Here is a 17,410-nt window from a genome sequence, read left to right as displayed (position 1 = left end):
TTGAGAGAAGAGTGAATCAATGAAGTCTGGTGGTATCATATTGTTCCTGAGATTATCTACGCTCAAAATGAATACCGCTTCACAAAAGTTGGATGGATGTCTGATAGAACACAAAAGCAAACGATAAACAGGAGAGGTAATCGTTTTAAAGTACACTGTGACACCGAATGGAAAATCAAAGAAAGTATTAAGTGTAATAATAGTAAAAGTATAAATCGAGATAGGTGTATACAGCAACTCTGTCTATGGGACCACAAGCAGAGGTGGGGCTTGTCGCAGTCTCACAGACAAGGGCCAAAACTACAAAAAATTAAGAAATCTAGATCAACTCAAAATGTGGTTACAATTTCACTCACTTGCCATGGTCATGACTTGTGTGATACTATTTTTCCCCTATATTATTATAATATGTTAACCCTCTTGCTTTTGAAAGTAATATGGAATTTGTTGATGCTGGCAATTGCACAAAATTCAATGTTAATGTTTATAAGGTGATGAGGTGATGAAAATGTAATGTTAAAAAATTGCAATTATTAATTTTAAAAATAGTTTGTGAGTACTAATTGTGTTTAGTTTTCATTGTTGTATCAAGGAATTAGTATGCCTTTTAATGGTGTTTAACTTTTAGATTTAGGGGCCCAATAGCATACTGGGGCCCACACATTTTGTTTCATATAAAAAGGGTCATTGTTTTAATGAAACAGTCGTAGGTCTATGTGTGTGTGTGTGTGTGTGTGTGTGTGTGTGTGTGTGTGTGTGTGTGTGTGTGTGTGTGTGTGTGTGTGTGTGTGTGTGTGTGTAGGCCTTTTAACATGGTCTTGTCTTGATATGTATTCCCAGTGGATACATCCCGGAATTAAATTATTAATTGACATATCCACCACCTGCCATTGGTCAGAGACACCTGTCCCTTAACTGCACACAGACACACAGCCATCTTGTGTGTGAGTGCATGCATGTGTGAGCATAGTTTTTGTGTGTGTGTGTGTGTGTGTGTGTGTGTGTGTGTGTGTGTGTGTGTGTGTGTGTGTGTGTGTGTGTGTGTGTGTGTGTGTGTGTGTGTGTGTGTGTGTGTACGTGTGCCTTTCATGTCTACCATGGACCCAATAGAGCGTATCCACCCATAGATCATATAGCCATGTCAGGTGGAAAACCTTCTAGAATCTTTGGAAACCATGACAATACAACACAAACATTTGAGGTCTGAATTCCATTTGGCCACCTGGGTAGCATTTAGAATGCATTTCCATTGAGTTGCGTCATAGTTTCCCCAAACATTCTAGAATGTGCCTCCACCCAACCCACCAATATGGCCACTAGGGGAAGAAGATATTTTGTTTGTGAGGTGTCTCCTCTCTCACAGGATCCTACTGGTATCTGGACGAGGTATTGCAGGTCCTCACCATCCAGAAGAGTGAATGTCCCGACTACATTTGTGTGGAGTCATTCCCAAACGGGATGTCTTTGTTTTGTGTGTGCATGGTTACGGGCAGTTGTGTGCGGTGGTTGCCATCGATGGTCTCGATCAGGGCTGGGTCACTTGTTGCTGAGGTATCCCAGTCTCCGGCAGAGGATCTCGAAGATCTCGGCCACACAGAGCAGGATGGTGATGACGGTGAAGGTGTACATGGCGCTGAGAAAGATGGTCTTCTCAAAGTGCTCAGGGACCATGCACTTGGTCACGTTGAAGGAGCGCTCCAGTGCAATGGCGTCACACATGAAGAGAGGGTGGACCTGGGGGAAGGGAGGAGGGAGGGAGGAGGGAGGGAGAGGAGGGAGAGGAGGGAGGAGGAGGGAGGGAGGGGAGAGAGGGGAGGGAGGGGAGGGAGGAGGCAGGGAGAGGAGGGAGGAGGCAGGGACAAGAGAGAGGGAGGGAGGGAGGGAGAGGAGGGAGGGACAAGAGATAGGGAGGGAGGGAGGGGAGGGAGGTGAGGAAGGAGGCAGGGAGGGGAGGGAGGGACAAGAGAGAGGGAGGGAGGGAGGGAGGGGAGGGAGGTGAGGGAGGAGGCAGGGAGGGGAGGGAGGGAGGGAGGGAGGGACAAGAGAGAGGGAGGGAGGGAGGGAGAGGAGGGAGGGACAAGAGAGAGGGAGGGAGGGAGGGAGGGGAGGGAGGTGAGGGAGGAGGCAGGGAGGAGAAGGAGGGAGGGAGGGAGGGACAAGAGAGAGGGAGGGAGGGACAAGAGAGAGGGAGGGAGGGAGGGAGGGACAAGAGAGAGGGAGGGAGGGAGAGGAGGGAGGGAGAGGAGGGAGAGGAGGGAGAGGAGGGAGGAGGCAGGGAGAGGAGGGAGGGAGGGAGGGAGAGGAGGGAGGGAGAGGAGGGAGGAGGGAGAGGAGGGAGAGGAGGGAGGAGGCAGGGAGGGGAGGGAGGGAGGGAGGGAGGGAGGGAGGGAGAGGAGGGAGGGGAGCGAGGGGAGGGAGGGGAGGGAGGGAGGAGGGAGGGAGGAGGGGGGGGCGAGGAAGGGGGGATGAGGGGGGAGGCAGGGTAATAGGGAAGGAGGAAAAATGCACAAAAACAAAGAAAGCAAGAACAGAAAAAAGTATTAGATTAACAAAAATGTAGACTTTAAAACTTTGTCAGATTATCTGAATATATTTCAAGGAAATATACAACTGCTGTGTTCTAAGCATAAATCAAAGTGTTAAAGGGAGAAGGAGAGCTATGCATCTACAAGACTAAAGGTCCTTTTACACCTGCCTCGTAGCGTATAAAAGATGTGAAAAAGAGAAAAAATGATTGGTCACGATGTGAATATGCTGCATTTTCCCACCATAACACGCCGGCGAAAAATGACAGATGGACTATTCATCCTCCATAGCCTTGTGAAGACAGGCTTATGATCCGTCCTTTCACCAAAATATCCTACTTCTTAAGATGATTCATTCACACCAGAGTTTTACTGCCAATCCAAGTGTAAATAAGTGTAGCTAATGGCAATGTGCGGATGAGGGGGATAATGATAAATGGTAGTGCATTCTTTAATACATCCATCTTTTAGATATTTTTGTGTTTTAGGTTGTTTACCGGATGAAGAACTAAAAGTTGGCTGTCACTCTTTTGGAGAAAGTTGTTATCCAAAAGGAAATGGCACACCTTCATGTTATTAGAAGTAAGTAAAAATTGGCATTTGTAGCACCAACTGCAAACTACATTATTGATTCATACATATAACAGATAATTATAATAATTCTAGGTTTATAAATGTTGTTTATCACTATGGAAAAATAAGAGGACTGTGTTTAGAAACATAAGTAGGCTGCTACTTCCGCCATGTCTTAAAAAATGTACATTGATCATGGTGACAATAACGAAACTCTGATTGTGATTGGCTAAACTGGCTCATTCGTTGGCTTGAGCTGTAAAATGACCTTAATGTGAACTAAATTAATGTTGCTTTTTCGCAATACAGAAAGTGTACAGTCCTATTCAGCTCTGTGATTTCTAATTATTTTAGTGCGTGGGAAACATACAATTGCATTCAATGTAAATAGACCTTAAAGGACGTAACTTTATTTTCTGAGAAAGCGCTCCACTGAACATCCAGCGTCTCATCAACGTTTTTTTGCACATTGAACTCAAAAAGCAAAGAACAACGTCAACATTTCAGAGAGAAAGTTTTGAGTTGACACTATAGTGTTTGGTGTCAATAATAATTGAAGCATTGCGCTTGTTTTTGAACCATCGGATGCCCTTGGAGCACCTTCCATGGATTAAGATGGCAGCGTTTCCCCGCCGAATTAAAGTGCTGAGGGAACGAATATTCGACGCGGTGGCATTGCGGTGGCTAATCTTAATAAAAACGGATCCACAAATGACTAGTAACTAGCTGTGTATTTAAATTAACCTTATTGCTACAAAAATAAGCATTGATTAGGGAAAGCATTTCCTAATCAACAAATATTATTCTAACTATCTAAGCATAGTAGAAAAACACAATTCAGAAAAAAACGAACAATACAAAATACAAAAACCATAGCAGTGAAAGAGTGAGCCGAACCTGGAAGCCGAAGAGGTGGCTCTGGAGCCAGAAGGCGATGACCTCCAGGATGATGCGGAGCAGCACTGAGATGATGTAGAACACGGTGTAGATGGGTCTCTGGAGGATCTCCTCCTGGTCGATGGTCTTGCAGGCGGCGTAGAGATGGAACACGGCCCCGGGAAACAGCACCGTCACCAGCTGTAGCGCCCAGAACACCTGCACCCGCCGCCCAGGGGAGGGGAGGTGGAGGTGAGTGGGACGGGGGACAAGGGGTGGAGGGGAGAAGGGTGGAGGGGAGGAGGAGGAGGGGAGGAGGAGGAGGGGAGGAGGAGGAGGCGCAGGGGGCCGGGTTGGACAGGAGGGGAGAGGGTGGAGAAGGGTAGTGGGAGGATGATGGGACAGGGTTTGAGTGGGGTAAGGATGGAGAGTGGGAGGAGGGAGGGAGGTAAGAAGGAAATAAAGAAGGATGGATTGAAGGGATGGAAGGGAGCGTGGGAGGAAGGAGGGAGGGAGGGCAGAAGAAAGGAAAATGAGCATGTGGGAAAGAGAGACGGAAAGAACATAACCAAGAGGCAAACAAAAGAGAACTAAAGGCTGAATGGTATTTGAGCCCATGATTGCAGGCTCAGAGAGCAGGTGTTGTTTGTGTTTCCAGAGAGGAGAGATGCTGGCAGGGGGCCTGGACAATCAGAGCAGCGCTGAACATCAATATGCTCATTGGCTTTGACTGTAGAGGTCCACTATGGATATTCATAAACACTAACAAAACATTGTTTTCCTTGTATCATCGGGTTAGTTCAGTCTCATGTGTTCAGCTCAATCTGCAGCACAATAACCCTTTGCTGCGAAAATTTCTCAGTTCCTTCTGTTTGAATCTGAACTTTGCTAATTCTGTACCTGTGGGCCGATTGGTCAGAAAAGTTGGTTTGAACTGTAAATTTTGCGTTCACATCCATTCAATTATTATTAATAAGTGATATTATGATAAGCTGAATTGCGATGCGGCAAGGCTCAGTTTCATTCAGTTTACCTGATATAATCTGACATTGTTTCTGTGTAGTAGGACTCAGCGGTCTGACCAATAAATGTTCTGATCACGTTCAGTTAAATTCAGAATTATGTGACCTTTAACAGATAACCGCTAATCACTGTGTGTGTGTGTGTGTGTGTGTGTGTGTGTGTGTGTGTGTGTGTGGACCGCACCTGCGGCGTGATTGGTCGGAACTGGTTGTAGCAGTAGAGGTTGAGCTCTCTGCGGTCGGGGTCACAGCTGAAGTGGAGCGCCTCGTTACCGTACACAGCGAAGCCCAGCACCCCCAGGAAGAACATCCGCACCGAACCGAAGAACAGGGTGTGGAACTGGCCTATCACCGTAGGAGGCCTGAGCTGCTCACGCACACACACACACACTCACACACACACACACACACACACACACACACACACACACACACACACACACACACACACACACAAACACACACACACACAAACACACACACACAAACATACATTTATGCATATTAATGCACACATAAACATGCAATCACAACCACATACACATGCAAGGACACACACACATACACACACAAACACACACACACACACACACACACACATACATACACACAAACACACACAACCATATATAAATAAAAACAGCCGTGCACAAAATACACACACACTCCACAAATACATACATACATGCACATACAAACATGCAATCACAACCACACACACACACATGCACACCCACACACACCCACACACACACACACGCTCAAATACATATACATGCACATACAAACATGCAATCACAACCACATTATGCAAGGACACACACAGACACACACATACACACAGAAATACATATATGCATATGCATGCACATACAAACAGGCAGTCACAATCACATACACATGCACAGACACAAACACACACGCACACACATATACATATACATATACATATAAATACACAGCATAACCATACATAAATACACAGCCACATACAAAACACACACACACACACATATATACACACGCACACACACACACACACACACACACACACACACACACACACACACACACACACACATACACGTGAAAGCACACATGCACATGTACACAGCCACACAAACAATGCACACCAACAAACATAGAAAAGGTCCTTGTCAGCCTGATAAACATACCTTTTGAGAATCAAGATAACTGGCACTTAGGGTCTATGTCCTAGACGACTATTATTATGATATTATTATACATTTCCAGGAAAACAGATTCTACCTACTAGGTGAATCGTCCAACCACTCTAAACGACATTTAAAGAAGAAATCATCGTAAGTGCCACGCTGCAGTCAAAGAACAAAAGTTGAAAAGCGGGATAACTGATAGTTTCCCCAAGGGAAAACTTAACGTATGACTGACAGGCTGCAGAAAAACAACAACAACCTGACGTTATATGCAGTGCAGAATATAGGAGCCTACTTACGCATCCTTCATAAAAGTTTTTAATGTAGTTTAAAGACATGGTTTGTGGTATGTCGTTCGTCCCTTTTCAGTTGCTGAAAAGGGAGGCCATTTGGACCTAAAAACACCCTGTATCTCGGGTCGACCTCCCTCTCTCTCTCTCTCTCTCCCCCCCCCGCTCTCTCTATCTCTCTCTCTCTCTCTCTCTCTCTCTCTCTCTCTCTCTCTCCTCTCTCTCTCTCTCTCTCTCTCTCTCTCTAGCCATCGTTCTTTGTGATTCCGTGTCAATGCATCTTTTCCCTTTATCCGCGCTGTGCATCCATTTACTCGCGCAGTAGAAATGGGACAACTCAAAAAGAAATGACAAAGAGAAATGCAAACAATGGCCGTGGAGAGCGCGTGGTCACGGTGTTATAATCCCCGATGGACGGCGTCAGCGAATATGAACCTCAATGCCGCCAGAGACTGCGGACACGCAACTAAAACACAATGCAATTGTTGTCACACCTCGTCAGGGAGCTATAGGACCAGGGCCCTTTACCTGCTCCATGGCGGGTTTTTATTAAACTTTTGAAGAAGTACATATGTACCTTTTTAAGTTAAATAATAAAGGCCTATTGCCCACTATATTTGGCTACTTTGCTTTACAGAAAACTTTTTTTCTCTTCAATGAACACAACATTTCTATCGGGATGTGTAGCCGACACACATAACATCTCACCAGAGCAGGACACTAGACAACAAGAGTAAACTTAAAACCGACAATATAAATATGAATCACAATAGTATAAGTGAAAACATGGCAGCATAAGTTGCGCGATGTGGCGGTGACGCGGCGCGGTACACACCCTGCACTTCAAATACTTCTGGAAGAGCATTCACGTGGCGTCTTGGTCGTCCCGAATAAAGCTGTGGATGAGCTACAGTAAGACCCCCAGCACCACAGAAAGAAAACCAGCGAAATGGAGGGGGGAAAAGAACAGCCACAACTGAACAGTGTTAAAATAAAAATGGAAGTCCACACACCAACCGTAATCCTGGCGGCGTGTTGTTCATTCCCCCACTTTTGTCTCAGAGCCCACGGGCTCCTGAACTCATGTCAGTCGCGTGCACCCCCGAGCGAGACCTGCTGGGGCCAGAGGACCCTCATCACGGGAGGCGGGCGGCGCCGGCGCGTGCTTTGAAGGGGGCTACCGATGGCGCGCGTGAAGAGAGGCGCTCAGCTCGGTGTGTGTTTTGATGGTCTATCAGCGGTGTGTGTGAGAGCGACGGGTCGAATGGGTCACAGTAGAAAGCTTTGACTTGAGTGTTATGGAAACTGGACACCGAGGTGTGAATTAGCCCGTATAATAGTAAAGGGTCGCACGCGCTCGGACTGGCCAGGGATCTGAGGGCACGTGTGGGCGGCGCGCATGGAGCGCGCGCGGAAAACTGCTGATGGCGCGCCTCGTGCATTTAAGAATTTCCAAACGTGACACAAAAACAGTTTGGAAAAAAGAGCCATCATAAAAAAGGATGAAAAAAAACAATACAACAATTTTCATTAAGACGCATATCATAAAAAACGACCGGCCACAAGTCGGTCATTACTTAGTACTGACCGACTTCTGTAGGCTAGCCATTAGTACTGGCTATTTAATTATCCAGACGTGAGACAATCCACACGTTCATTTTTTATGTTATATACTCAGAATCTGAACTCCCTAGAGAGGGATGGGCTCCTGAAGGACGCGTTTTAAGTGTGGATATATTCCAAACCCGTCAAGGTGTGTTGGAGAGAAAATAAGCCTGGCATCTTGTATTCAGCACTAGTCTCCTCTCGGCCCGTATAGGCTTGCCGTTCCTGGCTGGCGCGGCGCTGTGAGCAGACGTCAGAGCGCAGCGGCGAGCTGACAACCCTACGCGTTTCAACCTCAATCCACCTCGAGGACTTCTTTAACATATCTGAAATGTAGTTCACAACAACTCCCCTCTCCGCTCCTCATCAGAGCACGAGCGGAGCTGACAGGCCGCGCACTTTCTGCTCTGAAATCAACCCCGCCAAACAACGCCGTGTCGTCTGCGGAGACCCATTATCGAGGTCGATCAAATGGTGTGCAAGTGAAACGATTGCGTGTCGTTCACCAATCAACCAATGCGTTCTGGTTAGTGGTTGCTCTAAAACTGCTATATTTCTTTTTTTTCCTAATAATTCAAAATATTATATCCATCTGCTCTCTCTCTCGCGCACGCTCTCTCTCTCTCTCTCTCTCTCTCTCTCTCTCTCTCTCTCTCTCTCTCTCTCTCTCTCTCTCTCTCGCTCTCTCTCTCACTGTCCCACCCACACGCGCACACAAAAAAACAGGCAAACACGGTAACAATCAGGTATATCCCGGGGAGGCCTCGAGCTGGAAACCAGGCTGGATTTGAAGGGACAGCTCGAAGGAAGAGAGAAACCAGTTCTAGTGTGTCGACACAAACGAAGCAGGTCAAAAAGCACCAGGCTGATGTTTTTTTTTATCGCAAAGCCAAATACGGTTGGCTGCAAACACTTCTCCCCAGCTGCCCAACGCTCTCTGGCTTTTTCCCATCTCTCTCTCTCTCTCTCTCTCTCTCTCTCTCTCTCTCTCTCTCTCTCTCTCTCTCTCACACGTCACTCTCTCGCTCTTTTAACTTACATACTTCAGTTCAAGCGTGTCACTCATCCTCAGTCAATTTGTGTACGTCACCAGCTTGAGGCAGACAGACAAGCAGACAGAAAGACGGCTAGTGGATAGTGCATGTGCGCCAACCTGCAAAGGGGGAGCGAGAGGGAGGGGTAGAGAGAGAGAGAGAGAGAGAGAGAGAGAGAGAGAGAGAGAGAGAGAGAGAGAGAGAGAGAGAGACAGAAAGACAGAGACAGAGAGACAGAGAAAAAGAGAGACAGAGAGAAGGAGGTGGAGGAACAACTAATCTTCCCGCGACGCAGCTTGCGCTCGGAGCCCCTCGTGCTTCAGCACTACTTGGAGGAACAGCTCCCGCGCGCGCCTCCGACATTCTCCTGAACTTGTCCCTGGACCGGGACTCGGGAGGATCGGACTACCACAACTTTTCGGACGAAGAGGAGTGGATGATGTCGGGGGACGGGGAGACGGTGAATTTCGTGATCCGATGCGTCATGACCTCGGTGTACATCCTGATCATCACCGTGGGACTGCTGGGAAACATCACGCTGGTGAAGATCTTCGTCACCAACAGCGCCATGCGCAGCGTGCCCAATATCTTCATCTCGAGCCTGGCGGCAGGAGACCTGCTGCTGCTTGTGACCTGCGTGCCTGTGGACGCCTTCCGCTACTTCTTCGAGGAGTGGATCTTCGGCGTGGTGGCGTGTAAACTCATCCCTGTGATCCAGCTCACCTCGGTGGGCGTATCGGTGTTCACTCTCACGGCGCTCAGTGCAGACAGGTAATTTTAATTGAATGATTTAAAGTGGCTAAATTATTCTCCATCAAACTTCCAATGTAACTCATATATTGTTATTAATTGAGTTAATGGTTTATGGTTAACACGACCCTCCCTGGCTATGGAGCCCACGTGTAGGCTATTTGCTCGAACAAGAAGCCCTTTCCCGTGCGACAAAAGTTCCAGCGTCGACGGGTTCGATACCCGTGGGAACCAAGCGTTATGTTTCTACCCTGTTCTCACATTATGTATGTTCATACAAAATAAACAACCACCAACAACAGAAGTTAATCGATTCGATGCATGCGTTGAACGTTCTCTGCAAATTGAGGTAAGGACCTGAGGTGCTACATGATCATTAGATGGCCTGATGAGGTGTCACACTCACTGCGTTTAATGTAGGGTGTTTCGGATCACGTGGGACTGGAGTGGATTGTGTGACAATAAATCGAAACAATGCAGAAAACGGTTGTTGTTATTACCAATATTGTAGGATTGTGTGTGTGTGTGTGTGTGTGTGTGTGTGTGTGTGTTTGTGCGTGTGTGTGTGTGTTTGTGCTTGTGCGTGCATTTTTGCAAATGTATGAACCACAGAGAGGGAGTAGGAGAGAACAAGGGAGAAAGAAGAGAAAGATATAAAAGGAAGAGAGAGAGAGTTAGTGTTAGAGGGAGAGAGAGAGAGAGAGAGAGAGAGAGAGAAAATTGACCACATGAATGAAAGAATGAAAGGGAGAGAAAAAAGAGAGAGACAGAGGGAGGGAAAGAGGTATCCCTGATTGAAACAATAAAGAAAGTATATATGAGCCTATTGTATATTAAATATGTTCTATAAAAACAGTTAGAATTCATATGAAGTTAATTAATGTGTTCATTATATGAGTCATTCATTGATTTAGTTTCATCAACTTTCACAATTCATCATCCACTAGATGTTCATTAGGATTCTGTTCATTGGGTTAATAGTGGATTGTTCGAAATCAGAGAAACAGAAAACCTGTCGATTTCACTCCCTGAGATGTAACGCTGAGATTTGTTTGTGTGCATTCCTTTCATGGGAAAAGTTTCTAACGTCATCTAAGATGTACCTTAATTTCTCCTTGAACAGCATCCATCACCATGTGGATGTTTGGTCATTGTAACACCTTGTACTGTTTTAGTTTCTGACTCTTTTGTATTGGCTCAGGCGTATAGAGTATGCGATCTCAGATTAGGACATATACAGTAAACTGCAACAGATGAGGTGAGCCGGATAATCTATTGATCATAGTGTCCCAGCCAAAAAGCACTCTGTGTGAATCCTCCATCTGCAGCCTAACCTGTTGGTCTCCAATGTGCCCTGGACCCTGCTCCTTGATTACCTCTCTCTGAATTCACTGTACATCGTTTTGGATGAAAGTTGCTATTGCGATCAGGAAATCTCAAAGTGATAACAAATTACAGAGCCTGGAGTCATGGTTCTCACGCTTTTCAGACCATAATAGTCAAACCCAGAGCAGTGGTGTGTTAGCAGTGTAACTGGTGGTTTTTAATGCATTCTCTTATTTTGTATCCCTTCCCTTCCCTCCTCACCCCTCCTCTCCTTTCCTCTGCTATCTTCTCCCTCTCATTCTCTCCTCTCCTCTCCCTCCTCCCCCTCCCCTCTCCCCTGCTCTCACTATTAGTCTCTCCTCGCCTCTCCTCCCCATCCCTCTTCTGACCTTTCCCCTCCTCTCCTCCCTTCTCTTATCCCCTCCCTCCTCTCCTCTTCACTCCTCTCCTCTCATCATCTCTTCCCTCCTCTCCTCCCCTCTCCTCTCCTCGTCTCTCCTCCCCTTTGCTCCCCTTAGCTCCTTTTATTCTCCAGTTATTAATTCTTACTGTCTGGGTAATTCTGGGGCTCAGTGCCATAGTTCAACTAAAAATATGATTAGAAAGCGAAAGCTGTGGTACAATATACTGGAAATCTTTGGGAAAATGGATTATAGTATAAAAAAAATAGAATAGGTATGTGGTTAAATCCCAATTTCTGCAGACCTGTAGGCATCATTGATCTGGATAACCACTTACCCCCACCTGCTCCTTGAAGAAATGTATCTGAAAGACATATACAACCCTTTGGATAAATCGTGTGCTAAATTGAAATATTATGAAAAATAGAAGCGAACGAAAAAGAATAGAAGATAATGGAATTCAAAGTATGTGGTTCTATCTCCAAAACAATCATCAAGATGAGAAGAAGAGATTATTAAGTTACATTCAGTAAAGAGCTATTATCAAGATATAATCTCACCATAACAAATACACTGATGCTTGTTATCACACAGCCTAAGAGAGAGAGGGTTGATTGTCTTGTTCAGCCTCTTAATTGCACATCAGCCTTCGTTAATAAGGTTCTGGCCAGCACGTCCATGTGGGTGAGGGGGAGGTGGGCTTTCGCTGCGGTATGGGCTGGTCTATGGTGGGGATGACGAGATCTCGATCGCTGGAACAAATTACTGCAGAGCGCCTGATAAGCCGTGCTGGGCAAGAGCTCTGGCTAAACTCTTTGATACCATCACAAAACGTGTCTGTCCCCAAATCCCCCATCTCTCTCCCTCCCCTGGTCCAGCTTACTGCGGCATTTCTTGCATTGTTAGTTCTTTATATCCCTCTTATGAATCATGGTTATTGTGTTTGAACAGTGGGGAAGCTATGAGTAGGATATCCATTGTGTTGTATTCTTAGACAGCACAATACAGATTAAAATGAATGAGGGTCGCTAATGTACCATGCAATCCTTTTAGGATTGGTTCTGATGTTGGCTGGTTAGGCGTTTAGTAGCAGTGGGACAACGCTGAGCTTCAAGGTTTTTTTATGTAGCATATAATGTCAATAATTTCTACCTTGACGGTCTCATGCTAACATTTACCCTTTACATTTACCTTTACTTCTTTGTATCTCTTCAACTCCTGTTCCTGTCCTGTACTTGATGCTCTGACACACCCTGTCTGGAATAAATTAGCTTTTATGTAGTTATTGATCCGATGGGGAGATTCATCCTCTGAACACATCTTAACAAGAGTTTTGATGTCTGGGTATTCGGACAGGACAGGCAAGAGAGTTACTCGTATGTTTTTCGGGATTGATGTAAAACCTATTTAAACCTTTGTGGTATGGTCGTCTCATGCTAAGTATGACTCGGAGGGTGGTAAATGTTCAGCACGTGGTTTATTCTAACAGAGACACAAGGTACACAAGCTTACGTTCTGGAGTTGGTATATAAAGACTGGGACCAGAAAATAATTACTTTCTCTCCATTGAAACCCATTCATATTTTTTGATCTCATAGGTCGCATGGGCTCTACCGGAAGGGGAGTGACATTGCCACTCTATAACTGAAACTCTCCACATGCCCCGATTTATAATGGTTTTCACCTCATTCGATGCTTTTATCCTCCCCTTGGAAAAAGCGGTGAAGTGGAGCAGAGAGATCACCTGTCTGTACCGGAGTTCCAAGTGCGGCTGGTGACGTATATCATTCGCGTCGAGAGCAGCGAGGAGCTGTAGTTGACAAAATGGTCTCACACAAAACCTAACATTATCAAACTTCTTAGTTTTCTTTGCATGAACATTTTTCGTTTAAATCCATAAACAACATATATGTTATCCAGGGCATATAAAGACTGGGACCAAAAAAAAATTACTTCATTGAAACCCATTCATATTTTTTGATCTCATAGGTCCCATGTGCCTTGTTCCTTGTTCCTTGTTGTTGTTGTTGCCTAGTACGTAGGGCGTTCCAATTCAGATCGGGCGAAAATAAGTGTATTGAAAGGACCCGGATGGTGTACTCAAAACGGTCAAATCGTGAAGTATGGATCGACGTACAATTTCCGTACTCAATGGCAGCCATCTTAGCTACGTAGCGGAAGAGGGCTAAGCCAAAGTTGACGCATTTTCCACATAGCCTGCATTAATAGTCATTTTGTAGTTTTTATAGCTTGTATAGCTTTTTATAGCTGCTAGGCGTAAAGAGTTCACCGTTCAAAGCAGGATGTTTATTGCGGGGGAGGAGCCGCGGCGGCAGTCGTGATCGTAATTTCTGGTTAGTGCACCACGGAGTATTCGATTTGGAACAACTGAAATTTAGCACACTTAGTGAGTACAGATAGTGTACTACGTTTAAGTGTACTCATGGAAGCATGGATATTGGAACACGGCAATGGGCTCTACCGGAAGAGGCGTGACTTTGCCACTCTATATGCGTCAAGCCATCATCCACTTGCATAAACAGAACTACCGGTTTAAAATTACCTTCAAAATAAAAGTCTTTAAAGGATATATTATATGAGGCAGAAAACAGATCACACTCACTAAAAACTCAATAAATAGGTTTGTAATGCTTTTATTAACAACTATAAGAAACTATAAAAGAGACTATTATCATTGTTATTAAGCAATCAATAAATAGTTTCTTACAAGTGCTTATAAAAGTGGTATAATCTCACAATAAACATGTTTATTATGTTATTATTAACATTTATAGATAGTCTTATTAACACCTATTTACAAGGACCTTAATATAAAGCGTTACCGAAACCATTCATAACTGTGGTTAGCTTGAGACATGTCATCAGAAATAGCATAGACTAAAATAATTTACATCAGGATGTGGAAGTAAACATTCGCACTGGAAGGAAACCCATGTGAGCACTGGGAGAAACAGTGGAAGAATATACAACACACAGAGAGACACCCCTAGCCCTTGGGTATTGAACCGCTGACCTTCTTGCTGTCATGCAGCAGTGCTCACCACTGGGATTACCACTGTGCCCCTGTATGTGTGTTTAAGTATTCCCTCTCTCTCTGCTGTGAATTGATGCTGCACTGTGAGGCCAAAGGGACACCACACACGTAGGGGATACACATTACAACCATTCTGTCATCAAATACTGGTCGTCCATTTCCCAAATACAAAAATAAAAACATAGCACATTGAATGTGTGAGCCATAAATGTATATATGGTATACATTTATATATACCAACAATCAAATGGTAACAGTTGCATTCGTTAGATCTACTGATTAACATGATTAACAGAACAAGAATGAGATGTTTTTTACAAACCCTTGCAAACTGGAGTAGATGAGGCCCATTCAGGTTAAAGTGAAGAATCCAAGAAAAGTTGGACTAACTTGTCAGTGATTTTTCGTGAAAACAAAGTCGATGTTGCAGACTGCGATTCTTCAGAACATTGGTATGAAGCAGTGTAGGAAAAAATCATCACTAGCAGCAAGGATTTGAACACGTAACTTTCATATGCATATTCGCCCGCTGCAGACCACCGCGGTTCACTAATTAAGTCGGACGGAATCAAACTGGCACCTGACCCCGTTAACACCTTAGATGCTTGTCACCTTCAGCGCTTCCTACTGTGGGAGCCATATCTGAGAACCAGCAGTCCCACGATGTTAAAGCAGTACTTCTGGGGGGAGAAAGGCATGGGAAATGAGATGAGGAAAAAAAGACATTCAGGCGCGTGGAGGAAGCTTTCAGAAGATGATGTTACTAAGAGTATTCCTGCATTGGCCAGATGACATGGTGTTGATTTTAAACCTTAACAATCTTTTTAATACAATTTACTTGTCCCGTTCGAGTTTAAGTTTATGCAGCCAGTCATGCATCACAGACCCCCGCCTCTAGCAACATTATGACAACATAAAACACCCTGTTGACCAGGAGTTAAGTTGGTCTGCCATAAGACTTTAGTTTTTCTGATTTGTGAGACTAGCCACAGAAGACTGCTTTACTTTTGAGCTATTACATCGTAACATTGTAAAATCATATGTTTTTAGGTGAAGGTCAATCTAGTTAAAATCCCCACTGACCGCTAAGCCTCGGATGACATGACCACAGCGAGACAACATTTCATTGGAGATGGGTTCATGGCCTGATTCCCACTTCCTCTTCGGATCGCCTCAAACCAAAGTCTGGATCCACAAAGATCACATCGCTGAACCGGTTAACAGAAACCCTGAGTCACATTATCGTAGCATCGATAATCGTCCGGGGGGGGGGGGGGGGGGGGGGATAGGAGGGGATTGGGGAGCATGTTGTTCCCGTGTGCCCTAATGATAGGAAGGGTTAGCCACCCCAGAAACCACTTAGATCATTACGCTAACAATCTATTTGGCATATTAAGAAGCTTAACGGCCCCGGGGCCCGATGGGTCGCCGTCGCGGGGCTCGTTAGCGGCTCCTAGCTTTGTAAGGGCCCTCATTAGGAGCCCTCAGGGTTTCGGACACGCAGCAGGAGCCCACCACAGCTGTGCAACAAGGAAATGAGTTTCCCATCAACAAGCTGATATCATGACGAGGGGGTACGCCGCACGTAGCGCCTAGCCCTCCATTAGCACTAAGCAGAAGAACAAGGCAGTTCCTTAATGTTGTGCCTTTAACCCTTTTGAAACCGTATGCCAATCCCTTTGCATGCGGGCTAATTGGACGGTACTACTCAAAGTTAATTCCATTTAAAGTCCAACCATGATTTGAGGATATCATCATTTATTCTATAAAAAATACACTATAAAAATATCTAGTTTATCATAATGATATTTTATGGAAATATGGAAATGTATTAAATTATATAATATTGTATGATTTTGCTAATATTTGCTGATTTTGTATTTACTGAACATACTCGCTTTGCGAGGGGTTAACTTGTACTTTGAGGAGCACTTAGTTTATAGAAAAACAACTCGTATCTAGTTTCTTCTGGAAACTTTATCAGCACTTCAATCACTTCAATTTGCATTTGGCGCTATATTGATTGCAGTCTACTTGTTCATGTTGATGTTCTTCAAATTCACTTGGAGGTCTCTTAAAAGCATCTTCTAAATGAGAAATTATGAAAGCAAATCTCATTTCCCATGGCATTTAACGTTTTAGGAAAAGATAAGGTTTCTGGTAAATACAAACCATAGCAACTTAAGTCTATTGTGGATAACGTAGAAGTAGCATTAGATAGTCTGTTGTTTGTTTTTGGTAATTTGTTAGTGGTTTCTGTAAAACACGTATATGCTATGTGGATAACAAATGTTGCACATGTACAGTACCTGAATATACAGAATCTTATTCTATAATCCTACTTTTCTTTTGGTCGTCTGGTTGCGTTTTTGATGTATTTCCCTCTGGGCTTCCTTAAAGGTAGGTAAAGGTCAGGCTGATCGTTTTCCTGTGACCTTCCCGTTGACTAACGTTAGCCTGCTGGGGTCGTCACTGCCTACATAATGTTATTGATGGGTTGACCTTTACGTTATCCCGCAGAACCCAGCCTTTCTGAGTACCGCAGGGGGGAAGAAAACGGGCTATATGGGTGAGGCTGGGTTTGTAATCTCTGTGTGTTTTGTGTGTGCTATGTGTTGATGTGTATAACATGTATTTTATAGAGCATGATGAGTACCACAAACAATGTGTTGTGTGTGAAAGGCTATCGTACTGTCACTTGTACAACAGAGATCAGAGGTTACAGGTTGTCTCAGCAGATACATTTAAAGGTAGAAAACTTAAAAAGGGAGGAGCAAT

At 44.7% G+C, this 17,410-nt stretch overlaps 2 protein-coding genes across 2 annotated transcripts in view; one reads left to right on the top strand and one right to left on the bottom strand.

Annotated features, from left to right (window-relative positions):
* Window positions 1–1,536: 1,536 nt before the first annotated feature.
* On the bottom strand, window positions 1,537–6,509 carry gje1a (gap junction protein epsilon 1a; the record flags this gene model as incomplete). Its single annotated transcript, XM_079753297.1, has 4 exons — window positions 1,537–1,734; window positions 3,996–4,193; window positions 5,181–5,363; window positions 6,471–6,509. 4 exons carry the CDS (start codon window positions 6,507–6,509, stop codon window positions 1,537–1,539), a joined length of 618 nt encoding a protein of 205 aa, XP_079609423.1.
* A 1,135-nt stretch (window positions 6,510–7,644) lies between these two features.
* The window catches only part of nmbr (neuromedin B receptor), a gene marked incomplete at both ends in the record, with an annotated part of 35,317 nt that continues 25,551 nt past the window's right edge, over window positions 7,645–17,410 (top strand). Inside the window, 2 exons of the mRNA XM_079753204.1 lie at window positions 7,645–7,675; window positions 9,424–9,871. Coding sequence (XP_079609330.1) covers window positions 7,645–7,675; window positions 9,424–9,871 — 479 coding nt within the window. The remainder of the gene's footprint in view (window positions 7,676–9,423; window positions 9,872–17,410) is intronic.

This window comes from Pollachius pollachius (assembly GCF_949987615.1).
Source record: "Pollachius pollachius genome assembly, chromosome: 16".
Taxonomy (NCBI): domain Eukaryota; kingdom Metazoa; phylum Chordata; class Actinopteri; order Gadiformes; family Gadidae; genus Pollachius; species Pollachius pollachius.
This window is presented reverse-complemented; position numbering and strand designations above follow the sequence as displayed.